At 48.1% G+C, this 24631-nt stretch overlaps 14 protein-coding genes and 2 pseudogenes across 14 annotated transcripts, besides 16 other annotated features; all 16 read right to left on the reverse strand.

Moving 5' to 3' along the window:
* Positions 1 to 2644, reverse strand: Tc00.1047053507801.19 (dynein heavy chain, putative; the record flags this gene model as incomplete). The annotated part of the gene is made up of 1 exon (XM_811231.1): positions 1 to 2644. A coding segment is annotated over one exon (2644 nt), but the record flags the coding sequence as incomplete, so codon positions are not given.
* Positions 1 to 12303: a sequence feature (heterozygous, non-Esmeraldo-like haplotype).
* On the reverse strand, positions 2928 to 3254 carry Tc00.1047053507801.40 (hypothetical protein, conserved; the record flags this gene model as incomplete). Its single annotated transcript, XM_811217.1, has 1 exon — positions 2928 to 3254. One exon carries the CDS (start codon positions 3252 to 3254, stop codon positions 2928 to 2930), a length of 327 nt encoding a protein of 108 aa, XP_816310.1.
* Positions 3374 to 3406: a microsatellite.
* Positions 3516 to 4766, reverse strand: Tc00.1047053507801.50 (tubulin-tyrosine ligase, putative; the record flags this gene model as incomplete). Its single annotated transcript, XM_811218.1, has 1 exon — positions 3516 to 4766. One exon carries the CDS (start codon positions 4764 to 4766, stop codon positions 3516 to 3518), a length of 1251 nt encoding a protein of 416 aa, XP_816311.1.
* Tc00.1047053507801.60 (hypothetical protein, conserved) lies at positions 5089 to 6630 on the reverse strand (the record flags this gene model as incomplete). Its single annotated transcript, XM_811219.1, has 1 exon — positions 5089 to 6630. The coding sequence occupies one exon, from the start codon at positions 6628 to 6630 to the stop codon at positions 5089 to 5091; it is 1542 nt and encodes a 513-aa protein (XP_816312.1).
* Positions 6754 to 6792: a microsatellite.
* Positions 6984 to 7817, reverse strand: Tc00.1047053507801.70 (protein kinase, putative; the record flags this gene model as incomplete). The annotated part of the gene is made up of 1 exon (XM_811220.1): positions 6984 to 7817. One exon carries the CDS (start codon positions 7815 to 7817, stop codon positions 6984 to 6986), a length of 834 nt encoding a protein of 277 aa, XP_816313.1.
* Tc00.1047053507801.80 (hypothetical protein, conserved) lies at positions 8032 to 9117 on the reverse strand (the record flags this gene model as incomplete). Its single annotated transcript, XM_811221.1, has 1 exon — positions 8032 to 9117. The coding sequence occupies one exon, from the start codon at positions 9115 to 9117 to the stop codon at positions 8032 to 8034; it is 1086 nt and encodes a 361-aa protein (XP_816314.1).
* Tc00.1047053507801.90 (3-oxoacyl-(acyl-carrier protein) reductase, putative) lies at positions 9290 to 10015 on the reverse strand (the record flags this gene model as incomplete). Its single annotated transcript, XM_811222.1, has 1 exon — positions 9290 to 10015. One exon carries the CDS (start codon positions 10013 to 10015, stop codon positions 9290 to 9292), a length of 726 nt encoding a protein of 241 aa, XP_816315.1.
* On the reverse strand, positions 10234 to 12126 carry Tc00.1047053507801.100 (hypothetical protein, conserved; the record flags this gene model as incomplete). Its single annotated transcript, XM_811223.1, has 1 exon — positions 10234 to 12126. One exon carries the CDS (start codon positions 12124 to 12126, stop codon positions 10234 to 10236), a length of 1893 nt encoding a protein of 630 aa, XP_816316.1.
* Positions 11293 to 11351: a microsatellite.
* Positions 12187 to 12211: a sequence feature (AT_rich).
* Positions 12304 to 12600: a sequence feature (areas merged during assembly that could not be assigned to a particular haplotype. This can correspond to areas where the two haplotypes were merged or to regions with more than two copies in the genome that were merged during assembly.).
* On the reverse strand, positions 12444 to 13145 carry Tc00.1047053507801.110 (hypothetical protein, conserved; the record flags this gene model as incomplete). The annotated part of the gene is made up of 1 exon (XM_811224.1): positions 12444 to 13145. The coding sequence occupies one exon, from the start codon at positions 13143 to 13145 to the stop codon at positions 12444 to 12446; it is 702 nt and encodes a 233-aa protein (XP_816317.1).
* Positions 12601 to 21416: a sequence feature (heterozygous, non-Esmeraldo-like haplotype).
* Tc00.1047053507801.114 lies at positions 13347 to 14366 on the reverse strand (annotated as a pseudogene).
* Positions 14579 to 14640: a microsatellite.
* On the reverse strand, positions 14864 to 16066 carry Tc00.1047053507801.130 (annotated as a pseudogene).
* Positions 16313 to 17746, reverse strand: Tc00.1047053507801.140 (TPR-repeat protein, putative; the record flags this gene model as incomplete). Its single annotated transcript, XM_811225.1, has 1 exon — positions 16313 to 17746. The coding sequence occupies one exon, from the start codon at positions 17744 to 17746 to the stop codon at positions 16313 to 16315; it is 1434 nt and encodes a 477-aa protein (XP_816318.1).
* Positions 17798 to 17820: a sequence feature (AT_rich).
* Positions 17971 to 18297, reverse strand: Tc00.1047053507801.144 (hypothetical protein, conserved; the record flags this gene model as incomplete). Its single annotated transcript, XM_811229.1, has 1 exon — positions 17971 to 18297. The coding sequence occupies one exon, from the start codon at positions 18295 to 18297 to the stop codon at positions 17971 to 17973; it is 327 nt and encodes a 108-aa protein (XP_816322.1).
* Positions 18347 to 18378: a sequence feature (AT_rich).
* Positions 18499 to 18544: a sequence feature (AT_rich).
* On the reverse strand, positions 18634 to 19083 carry Tc00.1047053507801.150 (hypothetical protein, conserved; the record flags this gene model as incomplete). The annotated part of the gene is made up of 1 exon (XM_811226.1): positions 18634 to 19083. The coding sequence occupies one exon, from the start codon at positions 19081 to 19083 to the stop codon at positions 18634 to 18636; it is 450 nt and encodes a 149-aa protein (XP_816319.1).
* Positions 19283 to 20449, reverse strand: Tc00.1047053507801.160 (hypothetical protein, conserved; the record flags this gene model as incomplete). Its single annotated transcript, XM_811227.1, has 1 exon — positions 19283 to 20449. One exon carries the CDS (start codon positions 20447 to 20449, stop codon positions 19283 to 19285), a length of 1167 nt encoding a protein of 388 aa, XP_816320.1.
* Positions 20469 to 20521: a sequence feature (AT_rich).
* Positions 20656 to 21324, reverse strand: Tc00.1047053507801.179 (vesicle-associated membrane protein, putative; the record flags this gene model as incomplete). Its single annotated transcript, XM_811230.1, has 1 exon — positions 20656 to 21324. The coding sequence occupies one exon, from the start codon at positions 21322 to 21324 to the stop codon at positions 20656 to 20658; it is 669 nt and encodes a 222-aa protein (XP_816323.1).
* Positions 21363 to 21801: a mobile genetic element.
* Positions 21417 to 21904: a sequence feature (haploid, non-Esmeraldo-like haplotype).
* Positions 21905 to 24631: part of a sequence feature (areas not merged during assembly with more than two copies in the genome that could not be assigned to a particular haplotype) that runs on past the window's edge.
* Positions 22461 to 24631: part of a mobile genetic element that runs on past the window's edge.

Raw genomic sequence — 24631 nt, forward strand, 5'->3', positions numbered from 1 at the left:
ACGCCGTGCGATAATCATTGCATGCGTCGGCGGAAAACTCGTAGTTGTACTTGAAAAGGAGATCAAACCCTTCTGTCAGTGTCTCAAAGGTGGCGTTGAGTTGTTCTTGTCGGGCAGGGATTCCGTCGAGGAAGTCGCGGAACTCCTGCAGTTCCTCGGGCGAGCGCGACTCTAACGCCATCCGTTCACTCATGTTGTTGTATTCGCTGATCATGTTCGAACACGTCTTTCTCATTCGCTCAGCCAGAGCCTCCATCAGGGCACTTTGGATGTCGGTTGCCTTGGCGACCAGCGACGCCTTTATTCCTTTGCAATCGATAAAAAACATTTCGTATTTTACATGGTTTGGCGTCCTCCGCACAATGCGTTCCCGGTCACGAGAAAGGCGCTCAAACGTCCAGTCAAAGTCGGGGAGCGACAACTGCCGTGCATTCACCTCTTCCACCAGTTCCCGCGTGTCCAGCTGCAGAACGTACTCAAAAGTCTGGTACATTTGCTGAAGCTGCAGCGGTGCCTCAACGTTTTCAGCAAGGGCCTTCTCCACCATCGACCGCGCCTCGCATACAGCCGGGTCGAACACGTCTAGTGGCTGCAACGCCAGTGGCTGCAATGGAAGCAGTGGGAACAGCTGATCGCCCATCCCTTGAATTTTGTCCACAAGCTCAAAACAGCCCTCAAACACGGCCTTTACTTTGCGTGAGACGTCCTCCAGAGACGGTGAGAAGACGACACGACCGGAATCCTCCACGAGATTCAACACAAACAGCGGACGCAGTCCCTTGGGATTCATCGTCATCTCCACCACACGCTTCGTGTACTGCAGGCGGTTACAAAACGTCCCGAGGCGCCAGACAAATGGCACTTCCTTTTCTTTTTCCTCCTCCGGGGGTGGGGCAACGCTCTTTCGTTGCCGACCGCGTCCACCGCCGCCAGCATTGCGGGCTTGCTCAGCCTCTGCCTCAGCCATGGCTGCGCGCTGCCTCTCGTTCCATTCTTCTTGGCGACGCCTCCAGTGCTCTGCCTCCTCTAGATCCTCCTGCAGCTCGTCCATCGGTGTGTCGTCAACGCTTGGCATTACACGGTAGCGGTGGATGAAGGCCGCAAACTCCTCTAATGAATTGAGCAGCAGCCCACGTAGCTGTGAATTCATCATGACATTAACAAAATTCACAAATCGAGACATGCGGCTCACTTTATACCTCTCCAGGTTATCCTCGTAGAATTTAAAGTGCATATCGAGGTTGTTTTGAATAGTACAACGAACATTTACGCTCCACTCGTTGTGCAGCTTCTCTGAAATACTGAAGCCACGATGTGCCTGCAACTCCTCGAAGTTTCTTAGCCCAATTGGGGTTTCACGAGGGTCCCATTGCGTGATGCACAACAACTCTCCTCTGTATTCGTTCCATTGATTGTGGATGGCGTACACCGTATCGTGCAGTAACGCGTGCGTTTGAAATAAATTCTCCGCAATAAAATTCCGTGCCACGCGGAAGTTTGGCGATGGTGTTTCTATCGTACCACGCAGCGTACTCGGCGGAAGCTCGCCCGAGCCTGCCGACAGCGTTGTTGACGGTAGTAATGACGGCGGTGGGGGTGGCAACCCCAGTAGCTCCACGCGTCGCTGCTCCTCGGGGCTGGCCATCTCACGCCAGTGCTGTGCACGCTTCAGGCTGAAGTAGTAAAGTTCCTCCAGCTCGCGTGTGCACTGCTCCACGAGGCGCAGTGCGGTCAGGGGAAAGCGCTTCGCCACCAACCCGATGATGCGGTCCATCTGGTCCTGGTCCATCGGCGCGATGCGGCTTCCGTCCAAAGATTGCAAGTACATCCGCCCCCGCAATGCTGCCTCAGTCTCCGCCCGATATGCCTCCGCCTGTCGCACACGCTCGTGCCACACTGCCTCGTCCTCCGCATCGAATATTATGTTGAGTCGTTTCGTCCACTTGCTACAGCCATTCGACTCCCAAACGACCTGATAACAGCTCCTTTCGTCGTCGTAGGCGACAACACGACACGGAAGCCATTGCACTTCATTGCTCCGCTTATCAAAGTAGCGGGAGCGGGCCGGTGTACCGCCATCCTTCTCGCCGAGCAGCACCCACTCCTGTGGGGTACGTGTCTCAAAGTCTGTATTATCAAAGTCCTCCAACTGAAAATACGTGCGGGTGTACGCGGGTCCCGGCATTGCTGTCGTCTTCGTTTGCACCGTTGCGGAAGAAGTGGCTGTATTGGAGAAGGGCTGCGGGGAAGGGGGCGATGGTGTGACGCGGCGACACGACTCCAACGTCGTCGGTGGCGATGCTGCACGCAAAGAAGGCAAAGAATTGGCCAAAATTTTCGGCATCCGCACCGGCAGTGGGGCTGCCGTTGCGTCACTCATTTTTGGCAAACGCACCGGCGGCAGCTGCGAGACACGCGTCCTCCATGATGCCTGTGCGGCGCTTTCGGTCATCTTCTGCTGGACTAACTGCTCAATGACGGGCTTCTCCCTCTCCTCAAGCCGCCACTGGGCAAGATACCCACGGGTGATCGCCCGACGCTCGCGCGCGGTCTTATCCCTCAGCAACTCCTCCGGCACAACAACGGCATGCTGGAATGGTGGCGCCGGTGTCGGTGTTGAAGGACCACGGTGTCCCTTTTTCATTTCCTTTAGATTCTCTTACTTTCCCTTTACTGCAGTAACCTCCTGCAAGTATGCACGGAATGGATTGGGGGATAGAAAGAAAAGAAAGAGAGAGAAACTGGTTGCCAAGACAAATAACGGTCCCACCGGAATATGATACCCACGTGGATTTCGTGCATATCCCTCACGTCCACTGGACAGACACACACGCATATGCAGACGGGCAAACGGAAATATATATTAAAACAAAATAACGATCCCACCGTTCCTTTTTGATTGGTAGTACGTTACTTTTCTTCGTCGTTTACTCGCGTCTACTCTTCTTGAGCGGCCTGGCACCCACGTCAAGACGCGCGCACACCTCCTCCGCCTCGGTTGTCTCCCGTTCCCTCTTTTTTGCCTCTGCCTTCGCAACCTTCCTGCGCGCCCCGTTGGACTTCAGCAGGCGGAGGTGCCTGCGCAGCTCGCGGAGCCGCTCCCGCGCCGCCTGCCGCATCTCTAACGTCACAGTCACCTGCGGCTTCTTTGCCCGACGACGGGCTGCACGGGACATGATAGGCTCCTTCTTCGGCTCGTCGTCGCTCTTCTCAGTGGGCCCCGCCGCCTCGTTTTTGCTCGTGTCACGTGGCATCGTGCCTGCGCGTGGCTTTTGGTCCTTGCTCTGCTCAGCGGCAGTACAGGAAGAAAGTAAAAGGGAGAGAAATAACAAATAAATAAGAGAGTGCGCATGAGATAAAGCTCTCGGAAGCAAATAATAATAATAATAATAATAATAATAATAATGAGAGACCACACAAAGTGGCCCGTCGATGGGACCCCCACCACACCGGCAACTTCACATACGACGTCCTCCACCTTCCCCTTTCGTCTTTTTCCCTTTGAGTGCCCGCAGTCACATCCGTGCGGCTCCATCGGGAAGCGCGTCTCCGACTCCCCACAACTTCACAAACCGCACGGTATCTACATCCCACACACGCAAAGCATCGTCGCCGCTCACAATTTCGAGGGTTTCCTTCACGACCGGACGCAAATATTTCGTTGCCACGCCGGGGGATCCGTTGATCTCCAACAAGAAAACGTTCAGCTGCTCGTCAATGATGAGGTCGTACCCAAAGAGCTGAAAGCATTTGTACGGCATGTCAGGCAGTACCTCCAACTCTCCCTTCATCGTCAACAAAGTGCGCAGAATGATATTGCCAATCTGAGGAAGAATTTTTTTTCCAAAAACGTCTTCCTTGTACACCTCGCGCAGGTACGCCGAGAGCTGCGGGAACCAGAGCTCATTGCCACTCTCATACTGCCCGAATTGTGGCGACTCCTCCTGTAGACAGTGGTTCGTAAGATGCGCCAGCGTGTTACCAAAGTTGTCCGCGTCGTACAGCACGCTCGAGGTGCGACAACTCCCCTGCGAAAAGGCGTAGATATCATACGGTGTCTTTAAAAAAGCCCACACTCGAACATCAAACTTTCTTCCGCGGTACAACAACGGACGGTCTACATACCGCTGCGCCACGAAGATGCTGCGGCTGCTCGGATCCAGCTCCTGAATGAATTTTTCAATCCCTGAGAGACCGCGTGTCAGGAGAATATCCTTCCCTTTGCTGCCGCTGCTCGGTTTGATGATCCAGGTCCCTTCAGGGTGCTGCTCCACCCAACGCAGAAACGCCTCCCTATCATCCGGTCGCCTCTTCTGGTCACCGCCCAACACAAAGGAGCTCGGCATCCACTCATCGTAGGTGGCATCAGAACCGGAAAGTATCCGCGCCATTGACGCCTTAAGAGTTAGCCGGTGCGAGCCGCGGAAATAATTAATCCACCGATAGCCACCGTACCGCGATGTCGCCGGCAACCGCTCACACCGCAGCAACGAGTACGGTATCGTGAAACGGTCGCCCAAAACAAGATCGCATTGCACAATGAGTCCCTTCGATCGCGCCTCTCTCCAACCCAACTGACGCAACTGGGCCGCCATTTCCTCATAGACGCTGAAAGCAGATTCGCCCAAAAAGAAAAGGGATGACTCATCCTCTTGCTTCTCGCTTTGTTCGGTGTCCTGGTGACGCCTCTGCTGCCGCTCCGCCTCTTCTTTCGGCCGCGGCACAGTGGGATCCACGTCGGCTGTTGCGAATGACTGCGCATCCATCCTAGCACCCACCCGTCGCTGCGTGCAGTTAGGGGGCGTAACCCCCCGCAACAAAATGAAAGGGAGAGAGAAGAAAATAATAACGGAGAAAAAAAATGTTTGTCAATAAATGCAAAGACGTGCGATGAGCCACGCATCGGTGATCCGCTTTTTTTTTTCCAGTTGTTTTTGTCTTATTTGATTTCGTTGATCTCATTTTGTATTCCTTCGGCCTCACCCTTGAGCCTTCCATTAACAATGCCACAAGGGCTATTTTTGTTGTTCTTGTTGCTGTTGGTTTTAACTGACACGCACATATACACACACACTCTCTCTCTGATGCTCACGCAGTGCCGTACAACTTCACCGTTTTGTCTACCGAGCAACTGACAAGGCTCCGTGCGTCCGCACCCCAGCAGACCCCAGTGACGGGCTGCAGGTGCGAGCTCAAAGTCGCCAAACTCTGCAGCGTCGACTTGCCCCAATCAAACAGGCAAACTTCTTTCCCCGCCACTGCAAGATATTTACCGCTGCTGTCGAAGGCAACGACAGGAACTTCACTACACGCCACGGGAGACACTCTTGCGGACGTTACCGACGGAGAAGACAAGGTGTGGATTGGCCCAGACATCTTTCGAAGGTCCCACAGTAATGTCTTGCCACCGACAAGTCCTGTCGCCAAGGTGAAGCAATCTGCGCTGAACGCCACGCTGCAAACGTTGCTCTCAACATTAAATGGGACAATGGTGTCCACGCACATCTGACGTGTGTTCCAAATGCAAATTCCTCCGCCATCTACTCCAAGCGCCGCAAGTGAACCGTAAGGATGTACACCCAAACACGTGAATGCCGAGAGTTCCTCAGCTGCTGCCGTGATGGACGCGATAGACTCCATGTGATCAATGTCCGCAAGCCCGATACGAGCTGCGCTCGCAGAGAGGAGCAGGTGGCCAGCCACAACCCCTCCAAGACCGACAATGCCCCCGTCGTGTTGACGAACAACGCCTTGGCACAGCAACGCCTCCGCCTCACAGCTCCATATGCGCAGTGTGGCATCATCCGATGCTGAAACAACACGGAGGGCACTGCCAGTGTTGTGAAGGATGATGTGATGCACAGCCCTCTCATGCCCAAGGCCAGTTGCACACACTCGACCATTTTTAACTTCGTAGTGGGCAACCGTGGCGTCATCTAAACCAACAAAAACAGCGTTGTCTGTAAAAAAAGCGGCGGCCCACACGCTCTTCGCCACGTCGATAGAGGCTTCTTCAACAAAGTCCCGCACATTTTGTTCAGATGCCAACGATGGCGGGGTCACTCTGGTCTTCCGCTTTACACGTTGAAGTTTGTCGTACTCGTCGAGATCCCTTAGCACCGCTTCTGGTACCGACAGTCCACCACCACTGCCGCCGCTTTTGTTTTTGTTGTTATTATTGTCGCGTAAAGACTGAGCCTTCTCTCCGGCTGCCTGTTCATCCGCCTGAGTTCCTGCTGCGTCGCGATCCTTGATGAACGTTGCAATCACGCGACAGGCTGACTCGTACTGGTGAAGCGCCTGCGCCAACTCCTGTTGCGTCTGGGCAAGCTGTTGCCGCAGTGAAAACTGCTCGAGCATAATGGCGTCCCACTGGGAATGAAGCTTCGCCAGGATGCCTGGGACAGTCTCGCTGCTGGGCGACAGTGCTCCCCCCACTCCTCCCGCTACTGACTTCAACACCGTTGGGCGAACAGCAATGAGGTCATCCTTCTGCAGCGCCTCGCCAGTGACAGGGCACCTGCCATGCTCGGCGATGTATTGCTCGACCAACGAGCGTTCGTACAGGCAACCAGAGAGCCTTGACACCACTGGCTCATGTGGCACACGGTTTGAAATACAACAAAACATGAAGTCCTTCGTATCTTTCCTTGAGTTTCCCAGCAAAAGCGATCTTGTAGAGGGAAAAAAAAAAAAAAAGAGGGAGGGGAAGGGAAAAAAGTCAGAAAATACATCAAAAACAAGATGAAACTGTAAAAATGATGATGTTGATAATAATAATAATAATAATAAACGCGGGATCAAAAGATAGGCACGTAAATGAGCATTTATGCATTGCCTTCAAAGCAAATGGCCGAGTGAAATGGAAAGACCCCCAGACACATGTGAGAGTAAAAAACACACAGCCGCGTTCCTCAATTGCATTTCGCCGGTTTTGCGGAAAAAACCAATATGGGTATATAAGAACGCACAACATGATACATTTAAACCAGCCATGGGTGTTCCAATGACTGCAGCGCGGATGGCCGCTTGGAAGGTTCCGGGGTCATAAGGAAGAGAACAAAGTCCTTAGCGGCCTCGCTAACATTCTGCCAGGCAGAGCGTGGAAAAGGTATGTTGTGACGCAAAACATTCGTGAATACCTCGGTTGGTGTGCTGCCATCGAACGGGAGTGCCCCGCTGAGAATGGCATAAGCCACGACACCGAGTGACCAAACATCACATTTCTCGTCGTAGCTGTAATCACATTTAGTCAGTTTACATTGCCTGATGCCAACCATTGCAACTTCAGGGGCACTGTACTGCGGCGATCCAACACACTCGTTGTTGGGTATATTACTTGTTGCAAATCCAAAGTCACAAATGCAGACATTTTCCGGTGGTTCCCTGTAGTCTCTGGGCAACTGGATGAGAACATTCTCCGTTTTCAGGTCGCGATGCATCACACTAAAACTGTGGAGGTGTGCCACGGCAACAAGTAGCCGTCTCATGACAGCCGCAGCTGCGGCCTCTCCAAGTGGACCCCGGCGCGTGACATAATCCAGCAGCGAGCCACCCGCCATGCAGTCCATCACCACATATGCCTTCTGATCCACTTCGTAAGCGCCTCGTATGCCCACAATGCCTGTGTGTCGACCGACCCGCAAGACCAGTTGAATTCCGTGTAGCGTCCGCTGCATCCGACGCCTCCCGGAGGGGGTGCTCCCGTCAACCACCTTGACGGCAACTCTTTCGCCAGTTGTCAGATCGGTGCCGAGGTACAGACTGCTTGTCGGTGTGCGGGCGCATGGGTACCGCTCCAACCTATATCGGTCCATGATTCCCCTCAAAGTTCAAGGATATACATATTAAAAAAGAAAAAAAAAACCATGGGCACGACGCTGTCGCATTATAGGATGCGACAAATTACACAATGAATGCACCAGTCATTTCCCCAAGGTGACAGAACAGAAAAATTGAAAAGGTTCCAAGGGGGGGAAACACTTTCCAAGAAACAGTAGTATACATCCATCAATATTCGGTGGGGTGTTTTCATTCATTGGCCTCCAACTTCCTTTCAAGATCCACTATCATACCACGAAATGTCTCAAAAAAGGTATTGAACGGGTGACCGCGTTGTTCAAGGCCTGTAAGCCATTCCCTAAACCCATTTAACTCCGCGCGTGCGAGTTTTAAGGTGGCAAGGGTCGTGACACCGAGCTCACATAATTTCTTCTTGCACTCCTCAAGATTATTGCGTTCCTCGCGTACATCTCGCAGCAACACTCGACTTCCCGTGCCCATTTCCAGCACCTCACGAAGAAGCAGTACTTCATCTCTGGGCGGAATGTACTGCAGCCGCGCGGAAGGCATCCCGTTCGCATGCCGAAGATCCTCAATCGTCTCCCACCTTTTCACAAGTTTGCCAGGGGTGTCCGTGTTGGAAGGAATGCAATTCAAACTCATTCCATCTGGAGTGCGAGTTTCCTGTGCGATCCTGTCGAACACATCGAGGGCCTCATGACAGCTTTCCGAAAACAACTTCTCCACCAACGGGAGGCCGACACAATTATACCCGTTCTTTTCGTGCCAAACTGCTCTTTCCGCAATCAGTGTTTCTACATATGCAACCGCCCTGTCAAACGCGGCATTTTGACGATCACGCTCCGCAACAATACTACGCAACTCCCGTTCCGTGAACTCATTTCGCTCCTTCAAGGTGACATACATGTTGCATAACGAAGCAAAAAGGTCCTCCCGCTGTCGAACTTCCTCAAAGTGGCTTTCACACATCGCCTTGCATGTCCCCGCCACGGTTTCAAGGCCCTCAATAACACCGCTAATGGAAGAAAGTAAAGAATGTGTCACATCAACACCAAGTGTCAGCAAGGCACCCTCAATTTCTTCATTGCAATAGTGCAGTGTCGCGCAGTGTCCGCGAAGCAACCGGACGCAGTTTTCCAACTGCCCTGCCAACGCAGCAGCAGTGGAGCTGCTGTAGTTTAAAACTTTTGTCTGCCTTTCAATCACAGCAGGAGGAAGTCCCATATCGTAAGCTCGCCGAAACTTATCGGTGCTTGTCATGGGGGACACGGTAGACTGCATTGTTGCTACCTGTGAACCTTTATGCAGATACATAGAGAGAAAAGAAAAAAAAAAAAAAGGAACACCTTGTAAAAAAGTTGACAATTCTGGTCCACTCGCATTTTGCGTACGTGTGAGTTGGCGTTTCTTTCTTGTAATTTGATCTCACATGCAAATAAGAAAAAACTAAAGGAGAAATATATGCAACGTCAGCGTTATTGGCCTCTCAGCATAAACCTCCGTCCACATGAATGGTCTGGCCGCTGATGAAACGACACAAGCTAACGCCAATGATGGCATCAGTAACATCCTCCACAGTAGCTAAACGGCCCATTGGGCAACGCGTGCGCCACCACTCGCGCTGCTCTTCAGACAACGCCAATCCCATCCCCTCGCCATCAATCAGACCAGGGGCGATCACGTTAAAACGCAAGTTCTTCAAACCGTATTCCCGCGCCCATGACTTCACAGCACCACTCAAGGCGGCCTTTGATGCTGAATAAATCACCTGGCCCTCGTTGCCCAAGCTGCCCACAACAGAGCCGACGTGAAGAACACAACCGTCTCCCTCCCTTAACATTCCACCGTGACGAAGCGCCGCGCGGGTAATGCTAAGTGCACCACGAAGATTAACATTCATTATTGCGTCGTAATCGTCATCCGTGCAGCGCAGGTGAATCTTGTTCAGAGTCACACCAGCGCAGTTGACAAGAAGGGAGACGGGACCAAGTGCTCTCTGAACAGACTTCATCACGGCTTCAGCGTCAGATGACGACAGGAGATCCGCCTTCAGACAAGTGCACTCTGGAGGGACGAGGGCAGTTAAATCCCTTCTGGAAACGCAGGCCAGTCGCATATGGTGTTCATTATACAATCGCGCAGCTACTTGTCTTCCAATAGCAGATGAAGCGCCAGTCACGACGCCCACACGTCCCTCAAGACACCATGGCATTCCAAAAATTTTCTCCCCCTATTTTTTCTCGTTCTCCTTAATGAGTTGATTTTTTCCCCTGTCACTTGCTTCTCCCTTCAGTCGGTATTGTGCAAATTTAAAAAAAAACGCCCACATACCCACAAGACACATTCCTAACTATCAAATGAATTTTCACTGGCGTTTCCATTCGCCACTTAATCTCTTCACCCACCTCCATTTTCTCATTCCTTCCTTACTCATATATCCGAGTCGCTGCTGTAAACGCGGCGTCTGTTTGACGCCCATTTAGCCGTCAACTTGCGAAGCACTCGTGGTGGTGCATAAGCAGCACCTCCAACATCAGAATCACTGCTGTACAAACGAGTCGCACCTTCGACTTCAGTTTTTTTGGAAGGTGGCGGTGGCGGTACCTTTCTAACTCCGGAATTTGTGGGACGTGACGGGGGCCTTTTGCCCGTTGAAGGACCTTCAATCTCCGAGGATGATGTCGACAAATTCTTGCACACACGCCTGGGAAGAGAAGCAATAGCCTTAATGGAAGCCCGTTCCACCACCGAGGGCTTCTTCTGCTCAGTTTCTGAGGATGGAGGAAAGGAAGCAGGGACGGGCACGGAAGAAGAAAGACCCACAGTAATTGTTTGTCCATTCTTTTCGTCAGGGGAAACTAAGGCCTCCTTCTCGTGCTCTAACATGAAATTCCCTGAAATTGTCTTGCTTGTGCAATTTCCAGTAGGTTGGACCACGTTAATTGGTGCCGGAGTTATGTGATCACTCACACCGCTATCGGATTCTAAAAACTTCGCCCCTGCCTTTCGTGGGGCTACCATTGGCAATGCCGTTTTCGGCGGCATGCTAGCCCTGGCCTTGTCAACCACAACCTTCGGCGGTACAGCCTTTCTGGTTTCCCCCTCGGAGGACAATAATGATGATGACGATGAACCATGTTTCAATGGCATTCTTGAAGGAACTGTTCTGGCCTTTATTGCCGGGGGTGAAGCCTCGCTGTCGCTGTCAGAGGATGAAGCATCGGCAAACATGACAGGCTTTCGTCCCCATGTAGATTTGGTTGGGGCCTTTGGTGCCGGCATGTCAGCTGAATCACCAGATGTTGAGTCTGCTGAATTATTTCCCTCAAAAAACGCACTGGCACTTTTTCCACTTGGCTTTGGCCGCGAAATTGGAGCTGGGCGACTATCCGGTTCATCGGAACTATCAGAAGAAGCAAAAACTTTAGAAATATCCCTTTTATTCCGCTGGGGCACTGCTATCTGCGCTTTCACAGCGTTTGCTGAGGCTGGAGGTGGTGGTGGTGGTGGCGGTGGCGGTGGCGGTGGCGGTGGTGGCGGTGGCGGTGCGGTTTTCGATTGCGCAACGCTGGCCGCGTTGAATTTCGGTCCTTGTTCTGTTGTCACCGCCAACTGATTCGCTTCACTCTCCAAGGAGTGATCCAATGGGGAAGAGCGCCGAGAATCTACGCCCCCATCATCAAAATAGCCACCGTATGGATCGTTAAGAAATCGCTCCGAGCCAATGAGAGCCATGAAATGTATATGGCAGTATTGATCAGAAAAGTAATGAGCAGCAAATGTGTCGTCTTCCTCTTTCGGTGCGTCATTATTTGCGGTAGCTCCCTCGTCCGATCCAGTGCCGTCTGAAAACAACGGTATCGTTCTTTCCTCAAGTACGCGGACACCAAGATCGATAGCCTCCTGGTACACACACTTTGCTCTTGCCTCAGTGTCCTCCAAGATTTTATCATCAACAGACGTTTGCTTTTCGTCTCCGGGATCCGTCTCTCCCGACGCCACTCTGCTCTTTGCATCGCAGCCATCATCATCAGCATCATCATCGTCCAAAGACACACGGTTTTGAACAAATTGTTTTTGCGCGAGAAGAACAAACAAATTCATAGCATTCGAAACCTGGATAGAAGCCGTGCAGACATCCTTTCCAAGATTCTCTAACTCTTCACGAACTGAACTAAAGCGAGCTGAAAAATTTGCCTGAAATGCCATGAGCCCCTTTATTAACAATTCTTCTGCATCCGCGTCCCATTGCCCGTGTACAGCATCCTTAAGAGCCACAAAGATATCGCTCAAATCGGCTTCCTCGCTGATTTGTACATCCATCGCGGAACTCTCGTGCAATCACCTTGGGGCAGAGATGAGACACAAGAAAAATCCTACAGCAAAAAAAAATAAAATAAAATATATACCGATAATTAAATGAATTTTCACATGTATTTACAATATAAGCCACTGGCACATTCAAGTGTAAATATATACCAGCCATGACACATGTCACTGGAGCCAATATTCTTCCATGGAAATAAATCTGAAGCCGTAACACCCCATCATCACCCAAACAAACAAACAAGAAAAAAAAAACATATATGTTCCCATCATTTCCCCCTCCCCCTCACGACACTCTGTAATGTGGCTCTTGGTCACACATCTGCAAGACCCTCAACCCTCGGAAATGTAATCGCTGTTTCATTCAGAGAGACATTTGCCTCTTGGTCACTAATAAGACCAAAGTGATCCGCGAGGTCTTTGGAGTCACAGCTGTCTCCCAAGATGGCATCAATAACATGCTCCGCCATGTGTTTACGTTCCCTCCAAAGCTCTCTGGCTCGATTGTACCGTCGAATTAGGAGTGAAAAATCTTCATCCTTCTTTACGTCATGACCTTGGTTTATTTCGCGTTTCACATTCTCCACACGCTGTTTTAGCGCGGCACACTCTGTGCTTAGCAGGGCAATGTTAGAGGCCCTCTGTAAAGAAGACGGCTTCTGAAGTAGTGTATTTAACTCTTTAGAAAGATCCGAAATAAGCTTCGCTTGTTGTTGAATCTGTTGCATGAGTTCTATCCTTGCTGGATCCACGGGACAAACCCCCCCATGCCTCTCCGCTGCCTCAGCTAAATTGAGGAAGTAGAGCCTAGCCTTCTTAATATCCTTGGCTTGTAGTTTCTTTGCACTGACACATTGCTCCAAAACACTCTGAACAAGTGCTTTCCCAAACTTGCTACCGAGTGCATCTGTTAAGGACTGCACCGTCGCCGGCTCTCCTTCGCACTCAAACCATTGGAGAATAGCCGTTTCAGCATCTTTTCCATCAGAATTCTTCACTGCCTTCTTGAGAGCCATTCGGACCTCTGTTTTCTAAAAGAAAATACAAACACAAAATGAAAAGCAATATTTGAAGGAAAAAAAAAAAATTGACTCACACAAAATGCATTTCTTTTGCCGTCGAAGCCTTTAAAAAAAGAGATGAGGCTCCAGTAAACACGTAACAGCAAGAAATGCATCCAATGGGGGGAATGGCTCAAAAACTCAGATATCAGTGTTTCAGTCAAAGAAACTCCCTCCGCCACGAGTGAAGTCCGTCGGATTGATTGTACGAATTGTTCCCACACGCTCCTGGAATCGGTCCAGGATCATTCTCACGGGATCCGAGAGTGCATAAAGAGAGGCCTTGGCGTTCGATCTGATGTGTTCCTTGTTGGTTGAACGCACAATCACGACATTGTGCATGTCAAGGTTCCAGTTTAGTAGTAAACGAGCCACGCTAAATCCTGAATACTCAGAAATGGATTGTAATGATGCGTCGTACAACAAACCCTTGTAGTTCGGGTGTGTAAATCTTGAAGGCATCCCCAGAGGACTGTAAGCAGCTGTCACTATTTGATTCGCACCGTGGAAATTAAGAAGGTCACGCTGGACCAACGCCGGGTGAAGTTCAATCTGGTTTACCACCGGTGCATACAGACTTCCATCACTCATAACTTCGTTAATATGTTTCTCACTACAGTTCGAGAGCCCAACTGACGCACCCAAATTCTATCAACAAGTTCACACATAGCCCTCCAAGTATCGATAAGTTTGACACTATCATCAACCGCAGGAAGTCCGTTGGCGTCTTTGGGGTATTTCTCGTCATCGGTCTTTAAATGCGGTGAATGATTCCACACCACTGGCCAGTGAATAAGATACAAGTCAAGGTAGTCCACACGCAGCTCTGCTAACGTCTCTCGACAGGCCTTCTCCACGTGAATTGGGTGTTGATCTGTAGGCCAAAGCTTTGACGTCAAAAACAATTCCTCACGCTTCAACTTGCCAGTTGATATCACACGTTGAAGTGCATCTCCAATAGCGTTCTGGTTGTCGTATGCCTTAGCACAATCAATATGTCGAAAACCACAATGTATGGCATATTCGACGGCAGCTCCTGCCACTGTGGGATTCATGCGGTACGTTCCAAAGCCGCACTGAGGAATGCTATTTCCATTTCTCAACGGCAGCCGATGCGACACGCCGAGCACAGGCCCCCCGAGTGGCTTGAAACTCAGAACGTTCGCACCGGGCATTGTTAGCTCCCAGTCTTATCCACTTTTGCTCCCCCCAGGACCCGCACTCTTCCCAAAAGCAACACCCTACAAAAAAAAAAAAAAAAGTTGTGCGAAAGACAAATTCAAGCAAAAATGTAGAAAACACACCTTCAAAGTGGATTATCCCAAGCCCTGTGAAACCAGAATACCGCCTGTCCTTGGCAGACAATGAATTTATAAAAAGAGTAGGTCAATAATAATAATAATCATAATAATAATAATAATAATAATAATAATAATAATAATAATAATAAAGAAAAATAATTGCTCGCTTATCTCTCCCCATGCAGGCGGCTTCGGAAAAAGAGGCAAATATTTCAACAATTGCTTAGCTATTAGAACCTTAGCAGGGGGGGAGAGGATGAGAAAAAAAAAGTAACAAGCATGATTTTATAGTTTTTCTAGAATAATAATTTTTTCTTGCTTCCTCTTCTATTTCTTCCTCCTTCTTTTTCTTATTTCCTCCTTCTTTAAAGGGACTACTGTTGCGTACAAGTCGCGCCAGTGTGCCCTTGTGGTGCATCGTCGTCATCATCGCCACCTGTCTGTCGACGACGCTTAGCTTCCTTCTCAAGATCAATGTTCGTTTCTGACAAATGGCACAGCATAGCAGAAGGAGGCGGAGACTGCTGTGGAGGATAGTGAAGAATCTTACGCAGATCGGAAATTTCATTAGACTGCAGACTCTGGGCACTTGGGTAAACGACGTGAAACTTAACAACAAGGTCTCCGCGTTCGACGCCACCAGTGTTGGGAATAGGCATACCCTCCCTGCTCACACACCACAGTTTGGAGGGATCAACAACGCCAGTAGATGTAATTGAAACATCACGGTCGTCCAGATGCTTTATGTTCAATGTGAACCCCGTGAGCGCCTCCGCCAAAGAGATGGTGCGTTCCATGACAAGATGATCCCCTTTACGCGTAAAAACAGGATGTGGTTTTTGTTCAAAGATGATAATGATATCACCTGAGAGTCGGACTCCTGGGATTTGGTCACCTTCGCCCCGAAATGTCGCATTGTCTCCACGATGCATACCTTTTTCCACGAAAAATTCAAGAGATCTTTTTATCCTTCTTGATCTGCTGGCCCCTGCAACTGTCGCACTGTCTTTCCTCCCTCATATCAGTACCCTTTTCGCGGCATTGGGGGCATGCCACTGGCATCTGTTGAATGAACCCGGGACCAATAGAACGCGTGATAAGTTTAACACCTCGACCGTCACACTCCTTGCAAGTGACGCTGGCGTTCGGAACCTTGGAACCGGAGCCGTTACATGCCGGGCACAAGCGATCACGTGTAATTGCCAACTTAATCGTCTTTCCTGTATAGAAAGCTTCAAGAGACACAGGCAGCTCATGAACAATATCTTTTGGTTTTGGTTCCCCACGAGCACGGCTTCCACCAAAAAAACTTGCAAAGATATCTGTGGGGTCAATTCCACCACTTTCCATTTCAACCCCCTTTTCGCCAAATTGGTCGTACCGGCTGCGCTTTTCAGGGTCTGAAAGGCATTCATAGGCAACGGAAACCTCCTTAAACTTCTCCTGTGAACCGGGTTCCTTATTCTTATCAGGGTGGTACTTCAAAGCAAGCCTCCTGTAGGCCCTTTTGATTTCATCAACAGAGGCATCTGGGGAAACACCCAGAGAGTCGTAAAACTTAGTCTCCTTAACCATTGCCAATCTCACTAAAGATACAAAAGAAATTACAAACAAAAAGCCAAAAAAGAAAATACAGTGGTTTTGTGGACATTTTTGTTAAATTGTCATTGTCGATGGAAGAAAAAACGTGTGCAGGAAAAACCCACCACATAGGGACAAGGAACAAGACACATATTTCCGGTAGATGAAATTCCCACCCACCAAAAGCCCAAATAAACAGATATGCACGCACAAATCTATCCAGATCCTTATCCAATACCTTCACGCCACCCTTAATTTTTCTCTAAATAAGGTCATATCCTTTTGAGACGCTCCACAAGAGCGAATCACGTCAAGAACTTCCTGGACCACCTTCTTTTCTGAACTATCAAAAAAAAGAGCAATATCCTCTAACCGTTTAATCGTACACAACCCTTGAAGAAAGGCAATTGCAACATTCCCTGGGAGCAGCTTCACAGTAGACAATAACCAAACAAGAATGTCTGGTGTCATATTGTTTCCAAATAATGCGCGAAGATTCGCCGGGGGTATCAAAGAGATGTAATAACAGCAGAGATCCTCATCACCTCGGATATCAGTAAACACCCGTTCAAACTCTGTGAACGACTTTGGTGTCTTTAGCGTCTCTTTAGAAGACCTACAAAATGTCCTAAGGCTGCGTGGGGCAATGTTCTGCAAATCACGCCCATTCTCAGTTGATTTTAACGGGTGGGTTTTTGAATCGACAGAGTTTAGAACCATCGATTTAATCCTTTCCTCCTCCATTGTTGCCTGTGGAATTGAACTCTCATTTTTCACCTCGACAGACTCTTCTTCAATAACTTCCACTCGTGCAGATGTTCGTCTCCTCTGATTAAGCTTTGCTTCTTCCTCCTTTACCTTGGATTCTTGTAGTTGACGTCGTTTCTCCCGAGCACTTTCAAGCTCTTGCATCCCTTTTTGAAAGTGCTCTCTTCTTTCCAGTTCAAAAGGCTCGTTCCCATTACTAGTGGAACCAGATTTTTTATTATCAGTTTCTCCCTTTTGTTCATTTTCTCCCTCTTCTTCTTCATCGACTTCCGTAATAATGACTTTTTTTTTCTTAATAACAGGACCAGCATTTTCTCGCTCAAATTGCAACATCTGCGTTATTGCTTTCATTTCACTAATGGCACTTGCATCATTCGGAATAAGCGCAAGAACAGCCTCAAGGTCAGTGCGTGCCCCCCTCAAGTTGCCGAGCTGCTTTCGAGCCATAGCCCGACGAAAGTACCCCTTTGAGTAACTATGATTCAAACGGAGACATGCGGAAGCGTCAATTTCCGCATCTACCCATCGCTCTAGCTTTAAGTAGCACAATGCCCGATTCCCGTACAACACATGCGCCACAGTTCCCTCAGCATCAAGGTCTATTCCAGTGCTGTATGCCTCTATGGCTTCTTTAATTTTTCCGGCCTGAAAAAACGTATTACCTTTTTCCTTCGCATTTTTCACTGGATCTACTTCGGAAATCCTTTTATTAGAATTCAAAACAGCCTCTTTTAGCGAAGGTACCGTCCCCCTCACAGGTGGTATTGCATCTGTGTTTGCAGGGTGAATCCTTCGTTTTTTGTTTGCCTCCTCTTGCCGCAGAACCTCTTCCTGCCAAAGATTTAATTCTTTCAATTCATCTTGCAGATCTTCCGCTTGCTGTCGAATAGCGCTGGCGTAATCCATCTTGTTATTACAAAAATGTTTGTTTTCCCTGCTTCTCCTTAATAATTGAACAAAATAATAATTATTATAATAAACAGTAGTAAAAGAAGAAAGAAACAAGATGGCTTTTCCTTTTTTTTTTTTTTTGTGTGTGTGCGTCCCACAAACTTTTTGAAATACATCTAAATAAAAGGGAATATATCCCCAAATATGTATGTATATATTAATTCCAAAAAAAATTGTACTCACTCACAAGCGGTGGGCCATGCGTAGTTCAACAAAATGTTCAGTATTCCAAAAGTTGGAACAAATGTTAAAAGTGGGATCCTCACAAAGTCGTATGAAAGACCTGCTTCTCCAAATCGTGCAGCGGCACTGACAAAAGCCACACAGTGAAGACATCCCAGCATCTCTATACTACTCATCCAGGGAGCCATAAAAACCGCAGAAATCCACACGAATAGCATGAATTTCCCCATATTGGCATGATGAAATCCAAATGTCTGTGACAAAGTATCCGCCGCCATGAATGTTGACAGAAGTGTGCCTATTGCACCAACTAGAAAGAACATTTTTCTAAGCGCGCCTCGCCTGTATGCAAATGCATATATATATACAGACAAATAAAATAAAACAATAAATAATTTTTTTAAGGATATCGCCTTACGGTTTGGGGCAACATAATTCAGGTTTTATAAATTGCAATTTTAAGACACTTCTCTCAGACAATAATAACAATAATAGACATGGAAAAACGACAAAGTCGCATCGTCTAATTTATTTTATTAAAAATTTATTTAAAAAATAATCATTAATAAAGTACTCGGAATTTCTGAAGACACGTTAAACCACCAATAAATGCCCTCACTCTCTGTAAACCTTTCTCACCATCGTCAAAATCACCTCCGTTATAACACTTTTAGGGCCTTTTCATGATCACTCCTACTCCATTTTTGATCTCGATCAAAAGCATCTCTAACAACATTTACTACAGCTACAAATGCCTTTCTTCGTCGAATTTCATCCTCATCTTTCGCATCCTGTTCAGCCCGAACACAATCCGCATACAAACGCAAATAGTGCAATTGCTCACCCTGCATACGCATTTGAAAAGCCGTAACAACGGTAAATACGCACATCCAAATACAAAAAGACACCTTACGACATTTCCTTTTATACTCAATATCCACTTCCCTAAGTAAATATGGCGCCAACTGAGGATCTCGCCGAGCGTACAAATCCAAATGTTTCATGAACATTGAACCCTTTGTTTTATGCTCCAATAGGTTGTAACGTCTTGAACATTGCAAGGCACTTTCCATAGAGAAAATGGATGAATTAAATAATAACCTCTTCATATCCTAAAATATATACAACTTCATAGGGAAAAATAATAATAAGCAAAGAGAAAAATAAGAAGACACCCTTAAATAACAAGAAAAAAAGAAAGAAAAAAGGCTAAAGCAAACAAATAATTTTTGTTTTTCCTCAAAATGCAACTTTAAACAAAAAAAAAAAAAAAAGATATAAATTGGTAATTTTTACCTTTACTATCAGTTATTCACGTCGTCTTTTCAACGTTTTATCCAAACTACCAATTGCACCAGAAGCGGAGCGTATTTTGTCAATTCGCTGAAGAAGGACCTCTTTGGTTGCAAGAGCTTTTGGTTTGTTAATATTTCGGTAGCGAACAGCTGCAGCAAGAAGCCTTTTCCCGGGGGATTCACCCAGTGTTTCTGACAAAGCCGCCACATACGCCGGCTTCTCGGCAATGGTTGCAAGTAGCCGCAATTGCGAAGATTTTCGAGATGCTATAATTTCATCAAAATCCTCCTTTTTTTGAAATAACACTTTAAGCAATACAATTCCATCATTCATTTCTGGGTTTCGAGCTAGGAGAGAAGCAATTACTTTCGCATAATGATCATTCCTTAAGTAAACAGAAATATCTGGCCATTCTGATAAAAGTTTTACCATTTCCCGAACAACGGCAATGCACCCGCATGAAGCTAAAAGCATTGTGACCTCTTTCCATGGGCGCAGAGAAGAATTCGCAGTATATAGGGTATGAAGAGCATTAAATACAAAAACGGAACATAAATCCGTCAGATCTTCCCTTCTTTCTTGCATGGAAAGCACCAATTCACAGAAACGAATCACCACATTTTTTTTTGTCTTAATCAAAAACAATTGAAAAAATGCTTTTTTTGCCTTGATGTTAGAGCATACGGATACAGCAAACGCTCTGTCAAAAATCATCAAACGAGCTGTGGCCAATAAAAATACCGAGGACCCAAGAAGAAGAGAATGGTCAAGAGATTTCAATATTTTTATTAAATTCATTCGGCAATCCTCGGTGCAATCCTCACGATAAAGAATACGCTCCAAAAGAACACCCAAAGGGGCTTCACAAACCTCTACGGGCGCCTTTTCGCAGGTAAGAACCTTTTCACATGAATGCAGAACTATCCTTGTAACATTTGAAACAGTGACAATTGTTCCATATTTTACAAGGGATGTCAAAATTGAAATGCCGTTGGGATTCTCGATCATTTTTGTTATACATGGTTCCACCGCCTTCAACAAGTTTTTCTGATGCTTTCTTGTGGACGCCTTCGACAAGACATCTTCAACATTCCTTGCTGATTGAGATGAAAACAAACAATCAATGGAAAATTCTACGGTGTCCGCCCACTTTGTAGGTTCGGAAGTGAGAACGTTCATTTATCACTTTAGAAACAGCTAAAATAAAAAATAAAAATAAAGATTTTAAAAATTCAAAAGAAAATTTTTTAACATTGAAGGATGGAATAAAAAACAGGAAGATGATAGCTGAATGTCTTTATTCCCAACATTCTGGGAGTACAACAAAACCAAACGCAAAAAATCTACTACAAAAGGAATACGCAGAAAGAGCGAAAAACAAAACACTATTTTTTGCACTTTTTAAAATCAACTCCACAAATCATAAATGCGACAATCAGACCTACAAGGCCCAATACACAAATGAGAGCGATGGCAAGTTTAATGTTCCTAAGAAGCATTTTTCTCTTTAATGCCCTGGCATTCGAATGAAACCCTTGCGCCTCGTCCCGCAGTTGTCCCGTCTTATCACAAAGGTTTTCAATACGTTCGCCCCGATCAATCAATCTGTCAAGATTCTCCAGCATAATTTGTTTTGTATTATCAAGTTGTTCATTTATTTTCCCAATCTTATCGGTTTGAGGGTTCTCATTGAATGTGCGTGTCAAGGTGGAAAGAGTGGCACAAAATTTACCACAAACAGCAGGTGTAATTTCAGAAGATCGGGGATATCTACTGACACTTCCAGCAAATTGGCTCTTAAATGAATCACGAACCTGTACCAAAAATCCAAAAACCGTGCGATTTTGGTACTGGTTGCCTGAAACACAGCAATAAACAACTTCATTCTCAACAAGGAAATGGTAGACATTCGCTTCATACTGATAGCTTACCTTTGTATCGTGTCGAGGAAGACGTTCCAACATCTTATCGATCACCGGCCTCATCGGGGGTGTGACGTGGTCCTCCGCAACAGCAACGCGTTGGAATGCAACAAAGGATGATATAATGGCCATGTTTCACCGTTAATAAACCTGGATAAAAAAGAATACAGAATAATCTTCTGGGCCGCTGGCCGGATCCTGACAATCTATGGAAACCAAACAAGTTAGGGAAAAAAGGTTATTTAGTTAATTGCTTCAATGTTTTATTTTCATTCAATATATAGAATTCTGTGGACCACTAGCATGGTCCTTTGTCCTCAGTTAGGATTTGAAATATTATTACTTACGACGTGGCAGACTTTGGGGTCCTCCAACCACAAGACCCCGCCGCGATGTGGTAAATGAAAAGAGGGTTAGGGTGGGATGGCAAAATAAAAATAAAAAATCATCCGGCCGCTATCGCTTCCTTGCCCCTTAAAGTCGCGTTCTTCCCAAGAATTCATACGGTAGAAAAATATCATAAAGAAGTGCTTTTTTTTATCACGGTATACACATATACATTAATTAATTTAGCCAGTTCTCCCGTGATAATTCTCTTCACAAGCTGCTACACTTCGAAAGAAAAGAAATCTTTTTTTTAAAAGGATCACCATTAGTTATTTTTTGTCCGTTAATAAAAGTAAAAACAGGCACAAACAAAAAAAATTCAAACCAGCAATGAAGTGTAATGAGCGCCATCCACCTTCCAAACGATTAACGATCCACCGCCCCGCAACACCCCAAAACCCGCGAACAAACAACAAAAAATTCCAACAGCGAAAACGCTGCGCAACAAAAAGAAAACCCTGCTCAATACAGCGCCGCCTCGGAAGGTTGCTTCTGACCCCCTGCCCGCCAAGCACCGCCACCAAACCAGCCAACGTCTTCGGAAAGCGGCCGCACCCCCGAACGCGCGACCGTCCTGGCGCAAACGCGTGCGGCCGCGGCGGGGCAACTTTTTTGAGCGCCGCAAGCGGCAATGGGGCCCGCGCGCCACGAAGACAAGCGGAAGAGCCGCCGGCGGCGAGGCGAGAAGACGCGCCGACACGCTGCGAGCCCAAGAAGAAAAAAGCGGCCGCGGCGGGTGGCCGTCGTGCTTCGCGAAGGGCGGGCGCCCGGCTTTTCCCTCCGGCACCCCACGATAAACGTCGCGATGGCCCCCGCGATCTCGCACATGGTCGGGAACCGGAACGCCATCATTCACGACTAGGCGAATGATGGCCGGAGGGGCCTGGCTCAGCCGGCCACCGCGACGTGGTGCCAGGGTCTAGTACTCTTTGCTAGAGAGGAAGCTAAGCGCCTGCTGCCCATCCGCTGCCCGCGGAGAGGCAGGAGGCGCCGCACAAACGGGTCGGAAGGGCACCAGATGGAGCCATTTACATGGCTGCCCGCGGAGCGGTATTTGCATCCGCTGCTGAATTCCATCGGCGCTTATCAGCGCTATACATACCGTTTGCGTGCCGTATGTGACGTGCAACGACAAAAGCTACTGCTAAGCGGAGACATTGAGCAGAACCCAGGCCCCATAGCAGTACTCCAGATGAACGTTTCTTGCCTCACGCCGTCAAAACTCGCAACATTAATGGCGCAAGGAGCAGACATAATAGCCATCCAGGAGACTTGGAAGTCGTCAAAGCAGATCGCCAGCATGCACACTGGAGATTATGTGCTCTATGCACAGTCGCGCATCGGCAAGGGCGGCGGTGTGGCGGTGCTGGTGCGGAAAACTCTCCGCTCCAAGCGTGTACCTCTCACCATCCCCCAGCATGACACCAGCCTTGAAGTGGTGGTGGTCCAGGTTGCTCTGGACCAGAACCGTGATCTTATTGTAGCGAGTGCCTATATGAGACCACCACCGCAAGTAACGCAATCCTTCAGGCGGTTAGTAAACTGCCTTCCAGCCTCGTCGCCGCTCCTTCTGTGCGGGGATTTCAACACGCATCACCCACAGTGGGAGCCATTCTTGGAGACTTCTCCAAGCGAGGTTGCCACAGAATTTTTAGAACTGTGCACGGATGCGGGACTCACCTTGGTTAACACCCCTGGTGAGATCACGTATGCCCGTGGCACAAGAGAACGATCCCGTATCGATCTGACATTGTCAAAGCATTTTACTGTGTCGGATTGGTCAGCTTCCGTGTCGCCGCTTAGTGATCATTATATGCTGACATTTACGCTGCATCAGGCATTTAAGGATACCATACCTTCGGCACCTAGGATATTCTACAGTTTGGGGAAGTACAAGTGGGATTTATTCATCAAGGACTTCGACGCACAACTTCCGGCATACGACTATAAAAAGCAGTCCACCGGCATTAAGGCTTTCACGAGAGCGCTTATAACTTCGTATCGACGACATTGCCCCCGCGGCATGCACAAGGACGGTCCCAGGCTTTGGGACGACACTCTCATGGAGGCAGAGCGGATTGCTACCGACAGCAAGGCCCGCTATCTACAGTTACCGACGCCCGACCGTGAGGCGGAAACGCAACGGACAAGGAGCCAATTCTTCCTCCTACTCCGAGAGCGCTTGCGCAACACGTATCTACGTCGCATCAGCAAGTTAAATCCAGGCGAGCCACTCGCATGGAAATACATTTCCGGACGAAAAAAGGCATCACTTCCATCTCCCACATCAATGTTATTGGGAGATGGTCAACACACTTATAAAACAGCAAGGAGAGCAGCGAATGCTCTCAATCGCATCTTTCTTCCATTTCACCCCTCTCACAAGGCAGTAGGTTTTCCAAAGGCATCAACAGACAGAGTGCATCTTTGAACATTAATTCTTCCTTTCCTTTTAGGCAGCAGAACAACAGCGAGTCTGCCGCTACATTTACTTCAGGTTCTTCACTCTCATCGAGTTCTGAGCCACAGGATAAAAACGAAGCTGCCACCACATCGAGGATAGTTGCTCATCTTCACTCCCCTCTTGATGCACCTTTTAATCGTACGGAACTGCTTGCTGCGCTACGAAATACGCCGTATGGCAAGGCCCCGGACCGGATGAAGTCTACAGTGAGGCACTGCGACATATTTCGCCAAAGGGCCTCCGATTCCTTCTTCGTTGCATTAACCACAGTTGGACGACCGGTACGATTCCGGTTGAGTGGAGACGCGCTACCATCGTTCCACTCTTAAAACCCGGTAAGTCGCCGGAACTGCTTGAGTCATATCGACCCATCAGCCTTACTTCCATTGTGAGTAAGGTTGCTGAGAAAATGGTACTGAAGAGGTTGCTTTGGGTGTGGACGCCGCACCCCCACCAGTATGCATATCGTAGTGTGCGCACCACGACGATGCGGCTGGCACACCTGATACACGAAGTGGTGCATAATAGAAATCACTATTTCCAGGTGAGCCTTCCCAAGAAGAGCGGTATTGGCAATCAACTCCGCCA

Source organism: Trypanosoma cruzi, genomic scaffold (assembly GCF_000209065.1).
Source record: "Trypanosoma cruzi strain CL Brener 1047053516457 genomic scaffold, whole genome shotgun sequence".
In the NCBI taxonomy this organism is placed as follows: domain Eukaryota; phylum Euglenozoa; class Kinetoplastea; order Trypanosomatida; family Trypanosomatidae; genus Trypanosoma; species Trypanosoma cruzi.